The sequence below is a fragment of the Hippoglossus stenolepis genome, chromosome 22 (genome assembly GCF_022539355.2).
Source record: "Hippoglossus stenolepis isolate QCI-W04-F060 chromosome 22, HSTE1.2, whole genome shotgun sequence".
Taxonomy (NCBI): Eukaryota; Metazoa; Chordata; class Actinopteri; order Pleuronectiformes; family Pleuronectidae; genus Hippoglossus; species Hippoglossus stenolepis.
In genome coordinates, this window is record NC_061504.1 from 12,125,234 (window position 1) to 12,150,242 (window position 25,009).

General features: G+C 43.2%; 1 protein-coding gene across 1 annotated transcript in view; it reads left to right on the plus strand.

Moving 5' to 3' along the window:
• The window catches only part of exoc4 (exocyst complex component 4), a 111,587-nt gene that overhangs the window by 53,961 nt on the left and 32,617 nt on the right, over positions 1-25,009 (plus strand). Inside the window, exons 12-13 of the mRNA XM_035147336.2 lie at positions 16,954-17,056; positions 18,139-18,255. Coding sequence (XP_035003227.1) covers positions 16,954-17,056; positions 18,139-18,255 — 220 coding nt within the window. The remainder of the gene's footprint in view (positions 1-16,953; positions 17,057-18,138; positions 18,256-25,009) is intronic.

Here is a 25,009-nt window from a genome sequence, read left to right on the forward strand (position 1 = left end):
TAAACTGCCGAGCTTTTCCCTCCAGAGCTGATGAGCTGCGAGAGTGTAAACACATCCACCACCTAGCCCCCCCACTGCCTGTAAGTGGTCTCTTCTCTGAAACAGTTTGGCTAAATTCATTACACCTGACCGAAATAGAACTCGCATCCACAACAATGAAGACTTGGAGGGAATTTCAACCAGAATAGGACGGAGCAGACTCGAGGATGGGAATAAACAACATAAGGGAGGTGGGGAGTGAAAGGAAAAGGCAAAAAATCCATTATGTTTGATGTTAGCGTCTCATCTTGGCAGCAAATGCTGGTGGAAAAACCCTGTGAAATGACATTAGGGGCATCTTGTAATGCGATTTCTGCTATGTGTGAATATGAGATTTCTAATGGATTTGAGCACATTAGAGCAGTCTTTATCTGTAGTATTTATTCCCCCCTGGTTTCAAATGCAATTTGCTAAGTACAATGTTTCACTCTGCTCTAGCTCACTAGCTCTCTGGCTAGAAGGGATGTGGGGGAGGATTATATTATTTTTCTTTCTTTCTCTTTTTTGGTGGGTGGCACTACATAAAGATATCATGATAAATATTCCAGGCACAGCACATGTGACAAATTGGTATATTATGAGAAAGAGAGATTGTTTCTAAAATGTGTGCAGAGGTATGCAGAGAAGAATAGTTTCATGAGGAGCACGATTCTGTGCATGTGTGTTTTGGGTTGTATATGCATTTGTCCAATTGAGTCATGAGTCCAGTGAGATCATGTTTGTGCTTGTTTGTCAGTAATGCACCTAAAAACACAAATATGTAATGTGTACAGGCATTTGCACACAATACATTTTTTAAATGCGATTAATTCAAACGTTTATATCTTTCAAACTTTGATATTGTGGATCAGTCTGAATGTTTGTTGTTGACATCACATTTTGAAGCAGCAGTTGTAGTAGCTGAACAACAACTTCCTCTTCTGTCTAGTCAGATATTAAGTTTATTAGTCTATTTATGTAATATATTTGTCTTTAGCCATTGCAACAGTTGTTTTTGTCATGAAAAGGATTTGATGCAGCCGACTTGAAGCTCGGATCAAGCAACTGGCCTGTCAAAGAAAATGAATGAACCAAATGTGCATAGCAGTTTACAAACAAACAGGATCTTCATCTAATTAAAAGCTATCATCTTGGTGCTAGCTGATGCGACAGTTTTTCAAACAAAAATCCAACCTAGTGTCAGGGGTTAATAGGTGTAACAAGAAATAAACAAGGTGTAACAAGTTATTTACATGAATGTGATGAAGTAATCCTTGTGTGAAGTCTTGTTAAAATGAACACACACAGATCTGCTGGGTCAAGGCAGACCTGCTACAACGTTGAGTCAGTTTTTTAACGATTTACTGGTTTGTTGACATGAGAGGATTCTGTCGCCGCTCCTTCCCTGATCAGGAAAAGCTCACACATCTCACAGCACAGTGTTGTACTGAATGAGATTTCTACCAGCCTCTCGTGATGAATGAGCAGAGCAGAGTCTGATGCAGGACTCCACGGCTCAGACGGAGTGCCATTTTCATAGCGCACCATCGCTATCTTTCGCTGCTTAAATTGTTTTAAAAAAAAGAAGAAGACAAAGACTCATGTTCGTCTCCAATTTCCCTGACACCCTAATATCTGTCTCCGACTGATTGGGGTCACAACATCCCTGATTAGCATCCACACGGACGTGTTCCTGCCAGCGTTTCCGCAAATTGTCCCAAATCAGCCAATGTGGTGCACTCGGCGCTCTCTGCAGGCTTAATGAGCTAGATTAAGAAGGAAGTCATTTAACCCCTGCCTGCAGAGCCCACACACACACACACACACACACACACACACACACACACACACACACACACACACACACACACACACACACACACACACACACACACACACACACACACACACACACACACACACAGGCATATGTACTCATCACAACCACACAGTCATGAGCACAAACCAAACACACACACGCCTTCACGCACATATATACACCCCCCCACCCCCCACCCCCCTGTATTTCACTAGATAGGAGATGGAGCGAGGCCATTATGCAAATGTCAGGTGTCAAGTGTAAATGAGATTGGAGGGATGGGAAACAGAAGTATTGAATCACACTGGCTCCCTTGGCAACTGCACCAAGGTAATGAGAGCATTCCAGGACGTAGCCTGGCAAAGGCCGTCATCACGCTGAAAAATAGCCGAATATAGTGGAAGCGAAAAAATTGTTAAGAGCAAGTCCACTGGGTCTAGTTGATCTAAGGAAGAGCAGATAACACCACCACCTGCCTCATTCGTACTTTGGAGTGTGAATGAAGACGGTGCGGCTCACCTTGAAATTTACTTTATGTTGATATTGATAATAGTAAGGAGAGAGGGCGTTGCCTGGAGGGACAGAAGAGAGTAGCAGCTTAGGGTCACTTGGAGCAGCTTCATCATAGCCTCTGCCAGGGAGGTTATGTTTCCACCCCTGTACATTGGTGTGTTGTCCAATTGACTGTCAGCAGGGAGAGGCAAAAACTACAGAACGGATTTCCAGAAAGAATCCTGGACAAGGGGGCAGATCCAGGAATCTGTTTTTATCACTTTCTTTAATATTGCGAGATTTGGACATTTTCATTGAAATCCCAGGAAAAAGTTTGAATTTGAAATCAGGCACATTTAGGAGTCTCATATCTATGTGTGTGTGTGTGTGTGTGTAATGTGGTGCAGCTCCAAATAGTGAATTTAAATGTGTCTTCATAAGGGGACTGTTTGGCCTTGGCGGAGGTATGCGCTCTACTGAGAGCTCTAGTTCCTTTGTTGGATGGTTGTTTGGTTTGTCACTTTGTCAGCAGTGTAACACAAAAACTCAAAATTTGCTTGAAACTTGATGGGACAGGGGCCAAAAAAAATATAATAATAACATTAAATGTTGGTGTTGATCCAGCACATTATAATTTTCTTTTGTTGACAGTTCCACCAACTTTCCCGGTAAATCAGACCGTGAACTGACATCTATTAGTGTGTGCAGCTCGGTGTGGCTTGATTGCATTTAAGTGCTTGTAAGTGCCATTCTTGTTTGGGTTTATACTCGCATAACTAGCAGGAGATCAGACAGACAAAGGTGTTGGTTGCTATTATGTTACAAGGACACATATCAACAGGTGGTGGTTGGTGATTTATGGCACGTGAAGGGAGCTTAAGTGAATTGCTCTCGTTTAGAAACCGTACCCAGTCGTCATTTATGTTATCCACATGTCTCTAATTGTCGGCATTGTGTAAGTAAAGCAGCGTACACCAGTCTCAGAGATGTTTAACCTTCAGTATTTCTAAGTTGTTAAACTAAAGAACGTTGTCGGTGCAAGAATATCCATACAGATTCTCCAAGCCAACCCTTTTATTCAGATGACTTTGAAATACAGAGTCGTGCATAAATTGTCACTGCAGGTCATCTCTTCATCTTCCACAGAACTTTGGCCCGGCTGTTGTTAAACACTGGTCGCATCCATCTTTCTCTCCCATCTCTCAATTTGATGTCTCTCTTGTTTATCTCTCTGTCTGTCTGCTCTGTCTATAGCTGCAGGCCGTGCACTGATTATTACGACTCCTCATCCATAATCCTCTTTTCTTGCCTCTTCTTCTCCCCTCGTTCCTCTGACTTGCCGCTTTCCCGCTCTCCCTCCTACGCTCACTGGCTCATTTACTGCTGGCCCTGGTCTCCTTGTGAGAATATGAAATATTCCTGTAATTACTGGAACCTCAGACTACAACTGTTAGTTTAATAATGAATGTAAAACTGAACAAGGAATTGTAGAAACATCATGTGATGTGTTTGTGTTGAAAGGAATTTTTCCTCATTCCCTTTCTGGTATTCATATATATTAATACAGATAATAATTTGTCCCATCAGCTCCGGCTTTCATCAGAGACAACACATGCACTCATGCTTTTTTCAATTAAATCATATTTATTTAATACAATAGATGACAGTTTATCCATTTATCAGCCGCTTTAATAAATAAAAGAAGTCTATTTTGTTCTGACATTTTAATGTGTGTTTATCGGTGTTACAGTTAATCATCTCGTTAATGAATTTAAAGCTCTGGCAGTTATCTAGTTTGAACTCAGAGCACTCGGTTGTTCTGAGAAATTCACTCACAGGAAATGTGTTTGCATCCTCTCCTCCTTCCTCCTCCTTCCTCCTTCCTCCTCTTCCTCCTTCCTCCTCCTCCTCTCCCCTCTCTGTCTGTGGTCATCCTGAGAGCTGAAGTCTTTAATAGACGGATCCACTATTTACCAACATGGCTACTTGCATGAAAACACATCACCCACACACACCCCTGTCACTTTTTAAAAGTGAAACCCACTAAGTTAAAGGTCAGTGCCGACTCAAGATTGTCTCTCTTCCCTGAGAGCCCTTTCAAGTGGACACACACACACACACACACACACACACACACACACACACACACACACACACACACACACACACACACACACGGACTAAGACATGACACTACTACAAGCAGGCTCGGACAGGCTATGAAAGGATCAATGAATAATTTAACCCCTAACATCATATTTCCCATGGCAGTAACATACAGAAGGGTGTGTGTGTGTGTGTGTGTGTGTGTGTGTGTGTGTGTGTGTGTGTGTGTTTGTGGCGTGTACCCACCTTCATTTTGTGGCTGCCTTATATGCTGAGAGGCGGCTATTTCAGCAGTGTAATGTGATGTGTGGGAGTATTATCAGAGCTGTAGGTATGACAGACACACAGCCCTAGAGCTGACTTCCTGGAATTGCATTTTGTTGGCCGTCTCCAATATGGGACCTGTCACCTCGCTCCCTCCAGGCCATGCAAACCGTGATTGAGGCGTTCCTGCGAGGTGTCACTATCAAGGGTGCGCGACTCCTTTTTGTGTTTCCGTCTGGTTCTCCCGCCGATTAAGATTTGTATGCATTTTCAATCATTTCGCCCTCCTTCAATCCTCTTGCTCTCTTTTCTTCCTGTATTTTTTCCCCCTGTTACTGCTTCCTTCCACCTTCACTTTGTCCTCACTCCTCCCTTCCTTACCTCTCTCCCTGCCATTCCTTCTTCACCTCCCGTGCCCCCCACTTCCACCCCTCTCCCTGTCAACACTGTCATAGCTTGGGGAGCCCTTCAGTGTATTACAGACCTCTCAACACTAGTTCTCTTTATGGCACTTTCTCTTTTTAAATTCAATCAGGCTTCAATGGAGCCCCCAGAACCATTTCAATTTACTACCTGGACGCCACAGGATGGAAAGTCCTACGCTAACATAAAGGTCTAAATGGAATGAGAGAGAGAGAGAGAGAGAGAGAGAGAGAGAGAGAGAATGGCAAAGAGGGGAGGAGGTGTATTGAAACGGTGCCACCGAGAGATAACAGCAATGGAGTGGTAAAAATAGAGAGAGGCCGGGGGAATTAGGGGGGAAAGAGGGTGAGAGGGAAAGATGAGGGAGAGGGAAGAGTCTGAAGCGTTGCAGGGGATAAGAGACAGCAGAGAGAAAAAGGGAGTGAAATGGAGGGTGGGAAATGGAGGGGGGTGGATAAAGGCGTACAGTGAGGAGAAGAAGTGATAAATATAAAGTGTTTTTTTAATCAGAGGAGAATGTGATGTGACACGGCTCACATAGCAACCTGTTTGAAGGAATGCATCAACCTTTGGACGTCTATGATACTGTGCCGTATGAGTATATTGTGCTGGGAGGTTTGAAAGCAAATAACAGACACAAACCCGAATGGAAGTCGGAAGATGAAAACTAGTTTTCCGTCGGAGCAAAATTGTTCTTATATATTTATGTATAAATCAGCACAATGGCATTCTCACCCAATGCCATTTCCCACAAAACAATCCTTTTGACCTCAACTTGCCAACTTTCTTCAGGGCAACTTTCCATTTACTTTTTCCCATTGGGGCCAGAATAGACTCCTCGCGTCCATCTTTGCTGCCAGCCCTATTTGTGTGTGTGTGTTGTGTGTGTGTTGTGTGTGGGTTAAGTGTTTTTCTCAGTAGTTTTCAGGCAAATTGAAAAGCGCCATCGCACTTAGCTCTCCTGGGGATAGTTGCCATTTCAGGCTTGCTGAGTCATTCACTAAAAAGCACGAGTGTCCTTCGGTCTGAAGTCTGTATCGTCTCCATCAACTGTGATTAGACAAGAACATAATGTGCGGTGTGTGTGTGTGTGTATATGTGTGTGTGTGTGTATATGGCTGTGTCAGTGATGATGAAAGACAGACTCAACATTCAATCAGTTTGGCTCCCAAGCTGTATCTTTTGCTCTCTTACCACTTTGCAACTTGAGTTTGTTTTGCGATGACTTTCACCATATCGCCAGCAATATATGAATCAAGGCTTCTCTGTACATAAAGTCATGTTGTATGTGCTCAGTGCTGACATACATATTTCTTTTTTGCCCTTTTTTCTGGCTCTGGTTTCTCATCGCGTACGTCATAGGTTTCATAAGGTCCAAAGCCTTCGCCTCCCTCTTCAATGTTTGACCTGAGATCTCTCAGCAGTTCCTGAAAATTAGAAGTGACTCACACATGTTGGGTAGAAATCATAAGTTTCTAGTAGATGTTGCTTTTGATTGGGCACCAGATGATGCAGATTCAAGGATTATAAGGTCATTTTTACACTTTTTGATTTGGAGTATTAGGGCCACTTAAAGGGGCGGTGGCACATCAGCACCACAGATTATGCAAGAAACTGCCTCTTCTGAAGAAAGAACCACACAGACAAATAGCCTCCTGGGAGAAAATGTTATAGTGGTCGACTGTAAGGTTATCATTGATTTCATGTGTGGGGTATTCAAAGGAGTTTCGCCATTTCTCCAGAAACAATGAGATTAGTTCAAGCTTTTTGATTCAGACTTTTTTTCTGAAGAAATATCAGATTTTAATTTCCCTGTCACATGTCTCTTTTCCATACCAGGATCGAGAAGAAGAAATCCTACAGTTTGCTCTAAAATAACCCATAGATACTGTTTAGGTAAAATAAATACGAGTCACAGTTTGTAATTGTTGGCGTCTCCACAATCAGCTTTGTTTTTTTATATCCTGGCTTACTTTAATAGAGCAGCCCCCTTCCCCCTGTTTCTGTAAATGTCACCTGTGGGAGGCCACTTAGAGCACAGCTTATTAATCAGACTTGTTTTATATGAACACTTAAATACTTCAGCGCTGAGCAGAGCACAATCAGACCAGATACAGTTTGTGTCTACACCTGCCTGTCTGTCTAATGCGTGCCTGTGATTAAGAAAATAAGAGCTTGAGGGGACCACACACACACACACACACACACACACACACACACACACACACACACACACACACACACACACACACACACACACACACACACACACACACACACACACAGACACTATGGGACCAGCCATGAACAGCACTGTCACCTGCCTCTTTATCTGTATTGACTCACATTGTACAATGGTGACAAAAGCAGTAATTTAGGCCCGGTAGCCTCCCATTGTGACATTGAGGCATCGTCTTCTCTCTGTGCTCTTAATGGCTCAATGTAGCGTGTGAGAGAACTGAACCTCCCCTCGCATCTCACAGCCCTCCTCCGCTCACCGGACAGTTTAAAACGAAAAAACACACCAAAAACTAAATCACCTGCTTTTAAAAATGGCAGGAGGTCGACACAAAAGTTTCTTGTGATTAAAGCAGAAGAGGAGATTGATATAAAAGTCTGAACTTAAGATCATATAACATCAATGGAAATATAGACTTTTTTATAATGCAGGATATTATTGTCTCCGCAATTTTATACTCCTACTTCTTTGTGTCATAATAACTGATCTTCACCACCCATTACAGTCCCCCCTGTTAAGATGGGAGTCCATTATAATTCCAGAAATCTCAGTACTTACCATTCAGTTGGCAGCAGAGACAGGCCATTATACTGTATAAATTCATACTTTTAGTAACAAACCTTCAGAAAGAAAAAGGATCCGGTCCACTGAAAATTTGGAGGCTTTGTTGTGAATGGGAATGAACCAGCGGTGGACAGGTTTGTAACCCTGCTGCTATGATTTCCTTGCTTTAGGCAACATGCCAGGGAAACTGTGTGTCTTTGAAACTAAGTTTCATTGGAGTGAGAGATTCTTACAGCGCCGGATATGCACACAAGTGTTATTTTAAAAATGGGCAGTAGGCAATGATTCAGCAGTAAGCTGTTATTCAGCAGCATGCTGTCACTGAGCTTGATTTTACTCTGATAATAATAATACACTGTTTCAATTTGATTGAGATGATGACATGATTGGTTTCCTTTACTTCACTTTTCTTCTGAACTTGAGGGCTCCATATTTTTGCACTTCTTTGGTGTTGTATTTAAAATATAGGTATCCATAAAAAGTTGTGGTTTGATTCGAAGTATACAGTGGAACCTTGGGAATGTTTCTGGTGACGGTCGGGTGACCGTGTTGCAGGACTATTGCAGGAGTGGTGTAGCCCCGACAGATCACTCTCCTGCAAGGTTGTACCATAGACTGCATGTAAAGATGGTCGACACATCTCCAATACCCCCCTTGTACAAAAAGCTGTCAACTGTGACATTTTGTCAATTTAGTTTGGTCTTTGTCCCATCCACCAACATGGAGGAGGGATGATCAAAAATGATTTTGCTTCACTTTGGGGGAGCTGAAATGTCGTCCATTTTGAAATACAGTCCCTGGGTTGGACAGTGGACATACTAGAGATATTACCGAGTGTTGTGATGTCACAAAGTTACCAGGTCCCAACGGCTTCTCTGTTGATTGGCTTCTTTGATGCATTCACAGCAATTACATAACACATATAGCTGCTTTTAATACAAAAAGAAACGGGAATATCACTTTCTAAATTATAATAATTGACTCACATGCCCTAAATGCCGCAAGTAACCGATGAGTAAAGGCTTCATGTGGCAGTTTAGGAACAAAGAATAGAGGTAGCATCTATCTGTGCACATCTGTACTTAGCATCTACACCGTATTTCCTGAATATACCTTGACTGCATTGCTCTGAGAGAAAAAGACTAATGAGAGAGATAGTCTCGGGTGGAATTAGAGAGAGATAAAGAGATGGAGGGTGGAGAGCCCACTGTAGGAAGATGGAGGAGTAGGCCAGTAGCAGCAGTGCGGTGGTGATTTGTCTTTGAGACTCCGTGGTGTTGGTGTTGGCAGCGTCAGCTAAACAAGGCCATCTCATTTCCTGTTGTCTGCAGGAAGCAGCTGTCTGCTAGCTCTACTGCTGCTGCTGCTACTCAGAGCCCCTGGTCATCAATCTCCCCTGTTTTAATTGGTCTGCACCACACTGCGACGGGCCAGTACACACGCACACGCACACGCACACGCACACACATGCACACTGACAGAAATAGGTGCAGAAATAAATGTGCATGTAAGCAATAAATGTGTGAATTCGCACACACTTTGATACGCAGAATGAGCATCTGTTGCAAATATGAAGACATACACCTGCTCACTACTATGTTAAGCACAGGTAACCCCTAATGAGCATCACACTGATGTTCCTCTATTTGCCCTGGTTTTACTCTGCAGCATTTCTTTATGTTCTGCAGATTTAAAGTTCCTGCGGTGTACACTGTTCTTGATAATCCTACATGTTCACTAAACACTACAAATATCCTTTTAGTCGAGATTATTGTTTAGGGGTAGCCTCCTTGTTATCATTTATTTTGAGGGTATATAGTGATCAATATGTCCGACCCCTGTGCGTCTGTAATCAATACATTTTCCAGAGCAGAACTTGAAGATCATTTGTACTTTCTAGTTCTTCAGGTAGGGGAGAAGTACCTTTGGCTAACTGCGATTGTACCAAATGATCTGCTCTTCCAAGTTTCTCCTGATGACTCTTGTTACAGTCCACGAGAGGCACAGTAATGACATTTCAGAGACACATTTTTTCGAGATTAATCATGACTCCATCCTATTCCTTCCATTTCTGTCCCACTAAGCCGCGGCAGTGAGCCAGCGTGCTCAGCACCAGGACCCTGAAATCGTGCAACAAAATGGAATTCAGCCGTCACAAATTTAGATAAACACACCTGTGCTTTTCCCCACTGTGACTTGCCACAAATCTATTCGGCGAAACAGGTCTTATTCCCAAGGAAAAATACTGTGAGCCAATTCTGCTGGTGGGAGATTCAGTGGAGATCGAGGAGGCTCGCTATAGTCTGTAGAGTCTGACAACTTTATCATTGGATAATATTTCATTTTAGGAAAGAACTTTGAAATTCAGTTTCAAACAATTCAACAAATCCCAGAAACTGAACCAAGTTTTCATAGGCATCATCCATCCAAACATTATATGTACCACTTTTAAAGGTCGCTGGAGCCAATGCAGAGTGCACCAGGTCGCCAGTCTATCACAGGGCTGACAGATAAACCTACTGTCAAGTTAAAGCCTAAAGTCAGTCAGAATGGATCCAACCCCAATCTGCACATATTTGGACTGTGGGAGGCAGAGTACCTGGAGAAAACCTATGCAGACACATGGGAAACACATGCAAACCTTGGCCCAACAGGGATTACAGCCCAAGTTTTAATATCCATGAAACCAAATCTATTATTGTCTTTTTGTGTGGAAAAAAATGAAATAATAGGAATGAATCAAGTCGATCCACAGTAACAGTAATTAAGTAAGTCATCCATTATGTTCTGTACAGAGTCTATGGAGCTCTCTTTATTTTCTCATCAGGCTCACTCTCTAGGGAAAGGTCCTGTATTATGGATCCCATTCATACCTGCTGTTGTAAGCATGTGGACACACACACACACACACACACACACACACACACACACACACACACACACACACACACACACACACACACACACACACACACACACACACACACACATCATTTACATAATTTGTCTTTGCACCTTCCCATGGCACATCTTTTTTCACTCTCTCTCTTTTGTTCTCTTAGACAAACACATACTACCTCCCTATCCCTTGCACACACAGACACACACACACACACACGCACACACATGCACGATCATGCACATGCAAACACACGGCATCAGGGGCAAGAAGCAGGGTGTAAACAGGATGGAGTCTGGCAGAGGCGTGGGCGGAACACGGGAAGACCATATGCATTTCACCAGGCACTGATTAAAAAAAAAAACAGACTAGCACATCTAATCACACACAATACTGTCACATCAAAACACACACTTTTCCTCCTTACACACACATACACACACAAGCAAATCCTGCACAGGTTTCAAGTGGTGCACACCAACTGGAATCTTTATTCTTCCTCCAAACCATATTTACTAAGAAGAAAAAAACTCAACTGGTCATGAAGCCTGAGCTTTTAGAGAAAGCTGACACAGTGCCATCCAGTGGCAGCGGTGGGCATTGCTGGAGAACATTCATCAGAAGTATACACAGTTTACATTTTCAAGCAATGCATCTTTGGTGGCCATTCAGAGAAGTTTGTTTTTTCCCTCATCCATCTTTTCAATTTTCTCACTTTTTCTTTAATGCATCGCTACAACTTTGTGCTCTGAAACCCCTTGAGCAGAGCTTTACATTCTGGGGTATGACTCCATTAATTTAACACCGCTGTAGAAATAAGGAGGTAGTGTGTGTTGGGGGGTTGTAATACTCCCAGAGAATCAATATTGAATGAGCAGTTGGATAACAATTAAAAGCTGCCGTTGTAGCATTTATTGTCCGGTCCGCTGAAATGAAAGCCAAACGTTGGTCGTGCCATAAAACCCATTAAGTGTTCGCGTCCATTAAAATCCTTTTTTATGACTTTGAAATCTTCCTGAAGTGACGGGGCAGTGCTGTGCCAGTGTGAATAACTGCATATAGAGGAGTCCCTCTCAGTGGCGGAGTGATGTATTGACATGTGGCCGTGTATTTTTTATGTTAATCTACGAGCGCGCGTGTGTTACTGTGACAAAGACGGACTGATTAGGTATGTACACACACACCAGCACTCACTCTCCCTCATCCCCTCTCAGTTGGTGGAGGTTCACCGTGTCCTGTCCTTGATGTGTGACAAGTCTTTACAGATCAAGCCTTCCTCTCTCGGCAGCAAGAAGAAGAAAAAAATCTGAATTCACCGTAGCTGATGGATTCGTGCCTGAGGAGAATTCCGGGGGATTTAAAAATGCTGAGTCTCTAATCGATCTTAGCACACTCTTATTCCGCCGTCTTTCTTAAATCTTTGTCTTTATCCCATTTCTCTTTCGGCATCATTACGCCGCGGCTGCAGATAAAGATGGATGATGGGATCCCAGCCCTTTCCATTTAAAGAAGCATTTGTTACCTTAGGTTTAGTTTCCAGTGGGAAATGAATCCAGAGCCGCTGCTATACAACATCTCTGTCCCTGTCTGTCATCATTTGTTTTCACTGTCTTAAAAAAACCCAACTTAAGCGTTTTCTGACTAATCAGAAAGCCATTAGGAAGCACCAGGTTCGCTCATTAGCCAAATCCCTGTTGGTATAAATACATTTAATTCCATTCAGGAGTGTTATTTCTCGACATACATACACAAAGGGCATAGCATCTACAATTATCCCACCCCAGACCCTGGGCTCTGACATCTGTTTCCTAATGACAGATAATTACATGCTGTCAAATGCAATCATCTGCAGTTGCTGCTAAGAAACTGGGCTTGGAGTGCGATTGGTGCAGCCATGTTGGCTCCAGAGGAGACAACACACCCTGAGGCGAGTGTGGGGACGCTATTGTACACCCCATTTGAATTTGAATATCTGTGTGTGTGTGTGTGTGTGTGTGTGTGTGTGTGTGTGTGTTTGTGTGTGTTTGTGTTTGTGGGTGTGTGTGATGAGTTCTTGGCACCTGTGAGACTTGGAGTGAATAGACATTTGAAGATGGGAACTGTTGCTTCCTGGCTCTAGGCTCGTGTGTGTTTGCTTAGTCAATGTTGTTTTGCCTTTGGTTAGAAAATGACAATAAACTATTTATTACTCTGTTTGCGAAACATTTCTCAAAGGAAATAGATATATTTTTTTAAATGTAGGGCTTCATCTTGAGATTGTTTTCATTATTGATTAATCTGCCAGTTATTTTCTCCGACTCTCTACTGCCAGAGATTTTTTAAAAGCCCAAAGTGACTCAGCACAATTTAAAGAAACCTTCACATATGACAAATAAAGCAAAACAAAAGTGGAAAGGGTTTTGAATTTTTTTTTACGAGTAAAACAACCAGTTTCCAGTTAGGTTAGAGGTTTTTGAGCACAGTTTTCAAAGCTAAAAAAATACCTGAGGTCGATCAATAATGCATTACCTCTTCACTGTGTTTGCACATTGGACATTATTTCGATATATACTGAACTTTTGTCATATTTTATGTTATATATTGATGAAAATTATATTATTATGGATATTGTTTTATTGCACATGTACACGTATACGCATTAGATCAGTGTCTTTCTACTCGGATTGACAGGAATCATTTTTTCAGTCACCAAATCCCAAACTCTCTCTTGATCTCGTTGCCCTTTTAATGATCTCATTCAGATTCCCTTCCCGTAATTGACACCTACCATTACAACCTTTTGCCGCCTGCCACTCTGCGTGCCGCATTATTTTGAGGCCAGTAGGAAATGGTGTGTGTGAGAGGGCAGATAAGCAGATTATATAAGACCACTAAGATTTCACACACAGGGGCGAGTCCACACTGTGCCGCCGCCGCTGTGTCTCTGTCGCGCTTCCACAGCATCAACCTCTGTGACTTGGCTGACACCTCCACCGCGTACAGCTGCCATATGGTCGACTGCTGTGTTTTGTTGTTACCTGGCAACGGAACTGACATTGTTGCCGTCATATCGGGTCCAATTATAACAGCCTCATAAGATGAAGTGGGCGCCATTACTGAATTCTTGTGGCTTTGAATGGATTGAAATCATCGTTTTGAATGAGTAGCCTAATGTTTTTTTCAGGTAATGGAGGTTATTTTTCTACCATTAAATTGGCTTTCATATAATATTGTATGTCTGTGGAGAAAATGATGCCTCTTACCTATATGAGTTCACAGGCATGAGCTTGAAAATACATCCAAAGTTCTTTTAAAGCATTTATTAAATATGATTTGACTGTTTACTCAAGAATCCAGATTTGTTAAAAAATAAAAATAAAAAAAAACTTTCCCACCAGTAGCATAGAAAGAAGTCAGGCCAGACGAGTTAAGAGGCTTTTAAAATCAGGTCATGTTCTGATGTATCACGCAGGAGCTCATGATAACTGCAGAGAATGTCAATCCAGACGAATGTAAAGTCAAGCTCGGATGTGGCCTTGAGAGATGAAACGAGGCGAGCTCGCCGTCATTCTTTGGTGAGAGGTCAGGCTGTCTTACCATGTTTCTGTGTGGGAGGCTCGGCTCAGGATGCAGTTGTTGTTTTTTTCCTGCAAACGGCCTTGTGCAGCGCAGCCCGCGAAGATAGCGCTCCTGCGGGTTTTGGTGGTTGGTTTGTGATTCATTCGGAGTTGAGACAAGCTGATGGCTTTTGAATGTGCGTCAGTGTGTGTGTGTGTTAACGTGTTCGGTGTTATCATCACCATCATCGTCACCAGACGCTGTTACTCTCTATACAGTGTGTCAGGAACATCAGCGCGGCAGATGTTGGGAAGATGCGGTTGAAATGACAATGAGCTTCCTTTCAGAATCCATTTAGAACTCTTCAAGCTCCTCTGTGCTTGGCTCCACGTTATCTCTACTTAGATATAATATGAAACAATTATTCAATAAATTGTCTAAAGATTACTAGACTTATGTTATATATATTTTGTTAACTTGTGGACTTTTAACAATCAACCCAGAGAAATCCAGTTTGGTCGCTTTTTTCCATCTCTGCTATAACTTCCGGTGACGTGGATAAAACTTAAATAAATGAATCTGATTCGCGTCAGGGAGACTTTCATCGACTCCCATGATCTGACGCTGCTTCACGACTACAACAAGCTACGTCTTTTCTTATTGTTTTGACGGAGGGACCCCTTGTGGCCGAAGTTACAAATTGCTCTTGCTCTCTCTGACACAAGGATGAACGTATACCCCCCCCCCAATTGCATGTTTAAGTAGTTGAATGATTTCTCTGTCACTAAACTAAACATGTAAATTTGCTGACATGTGCTGAGCATTGTGAGCCCCGACAGTACTTTTACCCCGGTTACCTCTGGCGAATCTTCCTCGAAGCACCCGCGGGCTCAGATTCCCCTCATGAAGGTGCCTGCCGCTCCAGATGGCCGTCTGGATTGACAAAGCCGTTTTTACTGCCTCGTCCCTGCGACATCACTCAAATGTTATCACCCCTGCCTACAAAAATCCATCTGTGCCCACATGCTAACTTGAAGATCCATCATCCCGCCGCTCGTATTGAAACAATGACAATAATGACAGCGCGAGATGGATCTCGGAACAAGGCGACACGCGTTCCAACCGGCAACTTTTGTCCCGAGATTGATTCCCAAAAAATGAAGTTGTCGGCAGAAGTTGTACATTTGTGTGAAGGAGGGGCGTTTAAGTGCATACTGTATTTATACAGAGAAGCTGTGTGTCTGGGCCTCCATTGTTTTTGGGAGCTTGACGGTTTTAATGAGGCCACGGAAGAGTTTCTCCTACTTAACTTTCTGTTGTGGTAGAGTTTCAGTGGGAATCAATGAAGGATTTAAAATAGGTTTGGGTTCCTCACTCACTCCGTCTCGCTCTTGCTCTCTCTGACACAAGGATGAACGTATCCCCCCACACACACACACACACACACACACACACACACACACACACACACACTTGCCTCAGCTCTAGCCGACTAATTGGGCCCAGATGCTGAGTAGTGTGATCGTGCAGCTTTTGCTCTTTTTTTGTGTTAGTGTGAAGGTGTTTGTAAGTGTGTGCTTGTGCGTGCATTTGTATGCGTACGTACATTAATGTGTAACCAAATCAATCAGGCACCTTCACTGATCTATAGCTCTTGAATTGACTGTGTCACTGCTTTTCTGCAAAGCTGCAGTGTCCTGGTTGTAGCTTCTACTTCACTGAAGTGCAAACGCTGTTTCCAAACACTTCCTCCTGCTTTTTACAAATGGCCATGTCCAATCAAATCTCCTTTTAGAGTCATCTTTGTTGCTTCACTCCCTTCCCCTGCCCGCAGTTTTTCACAATTGTGTCACATAAAACAATTTTCTTTTACCTTTTTCTTCGCACTCTCCTCTCCTATACATCCAGGTCATATATATCACAGGTCCTGTAGGTCAAAGAATTCTTTTTTGGAGGAGCTTTGATTTATTTGAGCATTTATATGTGCTGAGCGCTTCAGGAGGCACCCGCTGTTGCATGGTTTGCCCGGCGGTGTGTGTGTGAGACGAGGCCAGTGACCAATGATTCTCTGACAAACGACGTGTGCATGTGCCTCCACCAACCCATACATAACTGTCTGACCTCATCTGACCAACCAGAGACCAGCTTCTTGGGAGAATCCAAATAGCATGTGTACTGTAGCTCTCATGGCTTTTTATCATTAATGCTTAGAAACTACTTTTGCATTTGCATTTATTCTACCATATATATTTGTACAAAGTTTCCTTTATTCACACACTCACATCTGATGGTTGCTTAGTTTAACTAAGGTCTGCATTAAAGGCACTGAGCAGCTGGACTGGAGCACTTATAGGTGCTCAAAGGCACCTTGAGAGACATACTAAGCTTTTCAAAATGAGTCCCCACAGGAGATCTTGCCCTTCTAGGCGATACTGAACCCACTGATGCAAAGTTACTGTGTTGCTGGTCCGAAGCCTGTGTCTCATTGCACCTCAAATATTTCAGCGGTGAATTAACCTCCGTTCACAGCTGCTGTTGTCAGTGTGTGTGGTTTCTGTTCTGATGTGTGTTTGCCTCGACTGTTCTGCCCAGATTCATTCAGGAGATAGAGATGAACATGGGGCCAGGCCAGGCCAAGCAGTGCCAGCTCCGAGCTTTCCTCACCTACTACATCAACGACCTCTTTCTCAACCAGGTTAGTGAAATGACAAAGTGAAGCACTCTCCAACAGAGTCGAATACCAGCATTCCCAGAAATGTTTTATGCTGCTTTCTGACATGAACTGAAACTCTGAAATTATCAAATATAATACAAATATTTCACAATGAAATATGAGTGTAGAAGACACAGACGAAGATGTCAACTTGGAAAGACGACGAGATTATAGAGCTTTTGGTGATGAGGCCCATTGCCAGTGTCGATGTGCTGTAAACAAAATACATGATCTCTGTAGAGGAATTACCAGTTACATCCTGCCTCTGCATGCTGCACCACGCCTCACCTGAACACCTCATTGTTAATGCGTCTGAGCAGAGAATCTCCTGCTGCGTTCTTCCTTCGTGAAAGACGATCTCTGGAGGATGTCCTGACCCAATTGTGCGGACTTCTCCCGCAGTTCATGTCTGAAAACGGCTTTATTGGAACATGTTTGCTTTCCTAGAAAATAACAGTTGTCATATTAAAAACCTCAATAACAGATTGATTTTCATTTTATGTTAAAAAAAAAACTGTGCTCTTTTACTTATACTGTCACTGAAAGCCTCAGTCTGATCTTGTTACTCAATAGCTGGAACCTTTTGCACTATATTAGAAAATTCCTCTGATGCAGTTTCGAGGCTCCGAGTCTTAAAAAAATCAATTGACCTGGAATTGAATGTTCCATTGTACCCCCTCAGGGTTTCTTTGATCGAACCAAAAAAACGGCGTAGTGCTAGTGACGAGTGTATTACTTAATCTTCTCAATATAACCTTAATAGAATACCTGTTCTTACCCAACCACACATTCAGAGTGCATGGCTTCCCAGCTGAATGGCCAGAAGGCAGATGTCAAATGAAATGTCAGATCTGAACTAAGAAAAATACACGAGGAAATAAAAAGTGGAAAAAGAAAATACAAGGGCAGTAACTGAGTGGTTCTTTCAGAGAAGGTTAGACAACTGTAGCTTGACTCCCAGTGGACAACAGTGTGGTGTGTGTGTGTGTGTGTGTGTGTGTGTGTGTGTGTCTCCTCGCTGCCTCTTATCCTTTTGATACAAACTTCTTTCACCGACTCATTAGGTGCGGACAGAGATCAACAAGGACATCGAGACAGTGAGCAAGACGGCCGACCCCTTGAAGATCCTTGCCAGCGCCGATACCATGAAGGTTCTGGGCGTCCAGAGACCCCTGCTGCAGGTGAGGAATGTCCAAAGCATTCAAAACACAACTATAGACTTACAGCGAGGGAACACGAGGCAGTTAAATTCAATATCACTGGGTATCAACTACACTGTGTCCTCCAGTTATATTGTGTATTCACAAGCTTTTTGCCATAAGTTGATGTCTATAGTTTGGGAAGTTTCCTTAGTTTAAATAGTACAGGCTAAGTACACTGGATGTGCACAGCCTTCAACTTTTATTGACACAAATTCAGACACATAGGATTTGTGTGTAGTGCATCCAAATGTCAGCAGTTAGAGAGGTTTAATAAACAATCGCACAACCTGTTTGTTTCACAATGATTCCCCTTAGTACCTCTGTTCAATGGAGGACTCACTGGAGCGTGCACACCTTGCAGTTCTCTGTGATCTCCGCTGGTTCAGGGGAACACACACACACACTTTCATCCTCTCTTTCTATTTCAGATAATTATTCCCATCTTGACATCTATTTCACAAGATCATAATTGTTGCTGCAATATTATTATATTTTTCTGTAGTTTGTAGCTTTTACTAACCGGTTCTATATCTAACTGCACACACACACACACACGCACACACGCACGCACGCGCGCACGCACGCACGCAAGTAGTGGGTTGGGTTCACTGCAGGTTCACTGTGCTTGTGCTCATTGTAGGGATGTCTTTCTTCTCTCTGTCTGGTGCAACCTGTGTTTCTGTTCAAGAATATTTGTCTCTACAAGCATCTGCCTCTGCATTGGAGTTTCCTCCCTTATTTCTAGTAGTATTTTGTGATGCAGATTTTGGTTTTGTGTACTGGTTAATGTTGTGTACCATTCAGGTATTAACTAATACAGTACCAGCACCCTCTGCGCTCTGTAACTCATGGACAGTACTGTAGTAATTTGGTCAATTCTGGTAAAAGTACTGGATTCAGTACCCAACCCTAGTACCGATGCATTGAGATATCCACATTTGAATATGTTGCCAACCCAATACAAAGGACATAATTACATCCAGATAAATTGCAAATTGCAAATGACAACTGCTCAACTTAGCAAAGAGCTGGAACCATTACAGAAAAAAAAAAGATCTTATATTGTCTGCCTCATTGACTGCACCATATTTAACCACAGGCTCATCTTGCTAATTTTGGCAGCCTCTCTTATTCAAAACAGGCTCATGGCAGGTTGAGGATTACAGCAGTGCCGGTGTCAAGATCCAGGCAGCTGGCAAGGTTTTTCTATGTCTCAGTTGTCAGATACTCTTGATGATTGGTGGAGTTTGACTCTCTGTCTGCGATATTTTGGAAATTGACGTTTCACATGCACCCATATATTTTTTGACACGTCTGTGTGTGTGATGTGTGTGTTTGTCCGCGCAGTTGTCAAGGGAGACGGTGTCCCAGAGAGGTAGTTTGTTTGCGTTGTGGGTGTTTGTGTAGCGGGAACTTGGATATATGTTTGTCAGTGAGTAGGTGTGTGTGTGTGTGTGTTTTCCCTGCGTTTTGTGGTGTGTTTGTTTCTGTCAGAGCCTTCCTGTCTGCACGCCTGGTTCTCTCACAGGGAGGGAACAGCGGTGGCAGTTCATTACGGCGAAAGAGACCGTGGGCGTTTGGAGTTCAGCAGGGTTTGTTTACAGCTCGGGCCCCTCCTTAACGAGGAGTGCAGCATCTTGCTAATTATGCTGCTGTGGCTAATGAGCCTTTCTGCTGATAGTGGGGAGTGCAATAAAACACTTCTTTTGTTTGGGCTTTTTGCCTTTTTTTAATTGGGCTAAATAAAAGAGCCTTTCGCTCTTCTTCTCCTGCCATTCACGTCGGTGGGTCAGGATGGCATCTGCGTGTGTTTCCGATACCCGTGCGCGCACTGTGTTTCTAGCCACATGCGACTGTTTTCCCACCTGTGTGTGTGTGTGGCCGTGTTCGTGCGCTCGAAATGAGAAACTTCTCCCTGGTTTCTTTGATGGTCTTCATCTGCGGTGTCACAGTTGTCTCCTCAGCGTGAAGCTTTATTCGTTTCGTTGTCATGAGAGCTTTCGATAAAGGGGTTTTCATCCTTTTCATCCGGAAAGTGTAAACTAAAGTAGGTTTTTGAAGCAGGTTTTACATCAAGTAATTTATGTCTGGAGCTTCCCATCAGCCAGGTGGTGAATCTATCTTCAACTCTGACTGCGATGGATAATTAAAAACCATAGTGACGGTTCTATAAAATGGTTGCTAAACCTTCCAGTAATTGAGCAGATGTGGATGAGTGTGTCCATGTGTGTCTATATATCTTTGAGCGAGGGCATGTTTGTGTGCGTGTACTGTATGTGCTCCCTTTAAGTGCAGTGATACTCTCTGTGCCAGGTGTTATCAGAGACAGACACACACCACTGGCATCAGAACCAGCGTGGCTGACAGGAGAAAGAGAGAGAGAGAGCTCAATATTGCTACAGCACATTAAACACCCTCTCTCGTACACCTTGGCTGCAGCCGCATACAGGGAAACCATAGGGGAGCACATTTTATAGTCGCATCTGCTCTCTGCAGCCACTGAAGCACACATTAATGCGTGAGATAGTTTGAACTGGGGGAAGACATTAGCGTTTAGCATGTGCGGTTTTGTCTCTTCTGGAATGGAGCTGAGGAGATCGGAGCCAAACAGAAATTTTATAGCACACACGCATATGCCGGTGCACAGTTATACTTTTTAAAGACTCTCGTACAAACACCAAAGCCTCACTGCTGCTTACAATATTCATCAAAACAGTATTCATATCACTTTCTGACCCTCGGTTATATGATACAGGGCAGGGTTTATATCTCTGCCACCCCCTTGAATATTTATGGATATGTTTCCATAACATTAAGGATTGGAGTGGACGCAATGTTATTAAATACATTCATGTTATATGAATTATTTAACCTTTGTCAGTGATATCTCACCAGTAAGAATAAGGTAAAAAATGAATTTTTGGAAACACTGCACCGGGGTCAAGGTGAATAAGACGCCACAGGTTTAAACAGCAGCAATGCACATGCAATCTGGGCTCGGGTTAATAAGTAATATTGATACGGGCAGTGATTTGCCTATCACTATGCACCAGGCATGTCAAATACTGCATTTATATATCATGTACATATATTACGTAATAATGATGTGATTATGGGCCTGACACCGGCTATATATTGTCCACTCGGAGGACGAGATAATGGATGACGGGGACAGTATATAGTTCAGTGGGAAAGGTTAACGTCCATTCATGTGTCTGTGCGATAGCATAGGCTGAGCTGATAAGTCTCCAGAGGAGTCGTGGTGTTAGGATAAAGAGACGGGCCGTGAATCTAAGGCATCTTTATGTTTCTTCTCATTTGATATCTGGCTTTCGTTCCTGATGTCTTCGTTTTTTCTTTGTCTGTTGTGGCTACATGTCTTGTGTTTCTTTCTTTGTTTTTCATGGGACACACCAACCCACATGCTGTAAGCCCTAGCAGTGTGGCCCCTGCTATCTGTCCAGCTTTGGTGTTGCCACTGATTGATTCATTTAATTAGAGCGAGATCGAGGGAACGGGGGGTAGAGGGAGAGAGAGAGATGGGGGAATAGAAGAGAAGAAGAAAGTAGGATAGGGAGGGTATGGTCACTCTGCTGGATAGCCCTGGAGATTGGCTCCATTAATCTTGGTAGAAGTCGTGTCCCCTTTCCACACTCACTCGCTGACACACTAACATACAAGCAAATACACACAATGTGCGCATGCAGCTTCACACCAGTGCAGTGGGACAAAGTGTCTAAAACAACAAATAGGTGACCGTGTTTCTCTCTCCTGAAGACAGCGCTGTTGAGCCACCTGCAGTCCCACTTTTGAGTTTCACTGAATTGTTTAATTCTGCTCACATAATTCATCGGCCAGGACTGCACCATACAATTCGCATAAGCTCTTTCTTTTCAGTTTTTTATAGCACCTCCAAACAGTAGTTGCTAGCTGTTCCTTTTTCTGCTTGCAGAGTGGTGACAGCCGGTGGTCAGAAGTATTAAGGTTTTTGGCTTGTCTGTCCTGCGTCCATCCATCTGTCCATCCATCTGTCCGTCCATTTGATGTCTCAACAAAAACCTTGACAGAATCTTTTAAAAATTAGTTGAATTCAAGGATGAACTGATTAGAATTTGGTGGTCAAAGGTCAAAGGTCCAGCTCACTGTGACCTTACAAAACAACTTTTTGGACTAGTCTTACCTTGAGGGAATTATTTCAAAATTTGGTACAAAAGTTTACTTGAACCTTGATTTTGGTTGTCGAAGGTCAAGGTCACGGTGTCTTTGTGTTCTTCTGAATGTGGTAAGAGAATTTCATTACTTTTGGAACAAACATTCACTTGAACTGATTCGATTTGGGAGCTCATAGGACAAAGGTCAATGTCACGGTGGCCTCACAAATCCTGTTTTTGGCCTCTTGAACACGATTTCTCTGCTTTTAGAGAATTGGTTTAAATTTGGAATGGAACTGATTCGATTTCAAAGGTCAAGGTGACCTCATGAGTCTGGAATAAAAAATATTGAGGTGGAAACTACTTGTGGTTGGTGGAGGCATACAACCACAGGACGGTGATTCTAGTGTGTGTCTCTGTGTGTTTTTGGGTGTAGTATAAGTAAGTGTCCCTGCATTTGTTATTCATGCCTGGGCAGAAATCGCTCCGGAGCCGTGTAACGACTGAATTCTTTTCCTCGCCGTCAGCATGCAGATGCACTCACTGTATTGCAAGATACGTTCCGCTGCCAATGGCCTGCTAATGATGTTGACCTTTTAAATTTCCCATTCACATGGAGCTTCGTGAGGAGAGGAAGGTGGAAACAGACACGTGTTGCTTGTTCATGCACGCACCCGCACATCCACCTCCAGCAACCGTAATGACACTGACCTTTTTATTTGCGATGATGTGTGGGCTCTGTTTATGTGCGGGGGGCTGATCGCTTCCTGTTGATTGGCTCCCCGCTGCCCCCTCTCCAGCCCCCCACAATCACCCCGGCATCACGCACGAACACGCACATGCATACACAACGGATTACAGTTTGGCGGAGGAGGGGGCCGGCTTGTCTCTAAATGCCCAGATCCCATCAACAGACCCAGCAATCACAAGACAATACACCTGTTAGCTGCAGCAACCACTGCCCGGTGATTGGAACTTAAGTGGGAGGAAGGAGGATATTAGGGTGGTTTGTGTACACATGCACATGGACAGAAACACACACACACAGATGCACAGCAGAGAGACACGCACCATTTACATCTCTACAAACAAAATCAAATCAGAAAGTCTCAGCAAAACTGCACAACACCAATTTTTATACCAAAAATAGGCCTTTCACAGTCCAAATGTTTTCTGTGGAAGTGGATTGTTCCTAAGCATCTAGTTTTTACAATTTTACAGCTGTTAAGAATTACTAAGGAATGAGGCACCTCAATACAAAATACCACACATGCAGCTCTGGACAACGTGGTGTCTTCTAGAGATGTTTTGATTTTGTGTTCTCATCTTGACCTTACATGAACTGAAATGATGTCCTCCTACAGTTTTTGTCGGAGGAGGAGGAAAGAAAAAGTTTTGCTTGCTCTCTCGGTTGCCATGCTTGAATCAAATTGCAGTCACCAGTCCTTTAACAATGTCATTTTATATTTTTTTAATCATCATGATTATTTTATCCTTCATCCATACTTTTAAATGTACAATCATCTGTAGGAAGTTTAAAAGAAAAGAATCATATATAAAAATATATATTGTACACCACAAGTTTGCTCTGGTACTAGAAGTCGTCACTTTTTTAGATTTTTCTATTACATCGACTGAAATCCTGAGAAATTCTACGGCTTTTTTTTTTTGGAGTCTCACTCACCTCAAAACCTCATTTCTGCGCCCCCTCCTCCTGCAGTGCTCGAGGTGCAACAATCCCCACCACCCACCTTCGCCTGGTTATCTCCCACCAAACACATGTACTCCCGAGGCGCGTGCCCAGCTGCCCTGAGCCTCCAACCTGCCTCCGTGTTCACGCCTCGCAAATGCAACGACGTGCTCTTTGTTTGGGCTGTTTATGTACAGTGGGGGGTCTAAACGTCTGGGACCACGTCCCCCATTCAAAGTGTTCTCAGACTTTTGGACCCTCCCAGTGTGTGTGTGTGTGTATCAGTGTAATAGCTATATATTTTAATAATAATGAAAGTGTGTTTGCTTGTCTGTGTGTGTAGTGACAGAGCGAGCATTTAAATGAGCGGAGAAAACAGCCCGAGCCGCCGCAGCCTGAGGTAGTCCAGGTTCGCAGCATGCAGCGATTCCACCGACAGACTCTCTGTGTATAACGAGACATAATCTTTGCCTTTGGAGTGAGTGAGTTAGAGCGAGAGAGAGAGAGCGAGAGCGAGAGAGAGAGAGCGAGAGAGAGAGAGAGAGGAGAGAAGTTGAAATGTCAGCTCTACCGCAAACATGCCCGATGGTTTGAAGGAAAGAAGGTTCTGGCTGTGGGTGCCTGATAAAAGTTCCAGCCTGAATTTTTAGAGGCAGGTTGGTGCTCTGAATTTGCAAATGACTTGTCTTTGTGTTGGTGGGAGTACACACATTGTTTTGTGTGTCTGTGTCTGCTGCACATATCTGTGTGTGTGTGTGCGCTAACACACAATGGCTCCAGATGGGCCTAATGGGGCACAGAGAGGAACATACACCCCGCTTAGAATGGATTAAACTACATTATAATTTGTCTTTTACTCTCTCAAACTTCTATTCACTCACACACACACCCG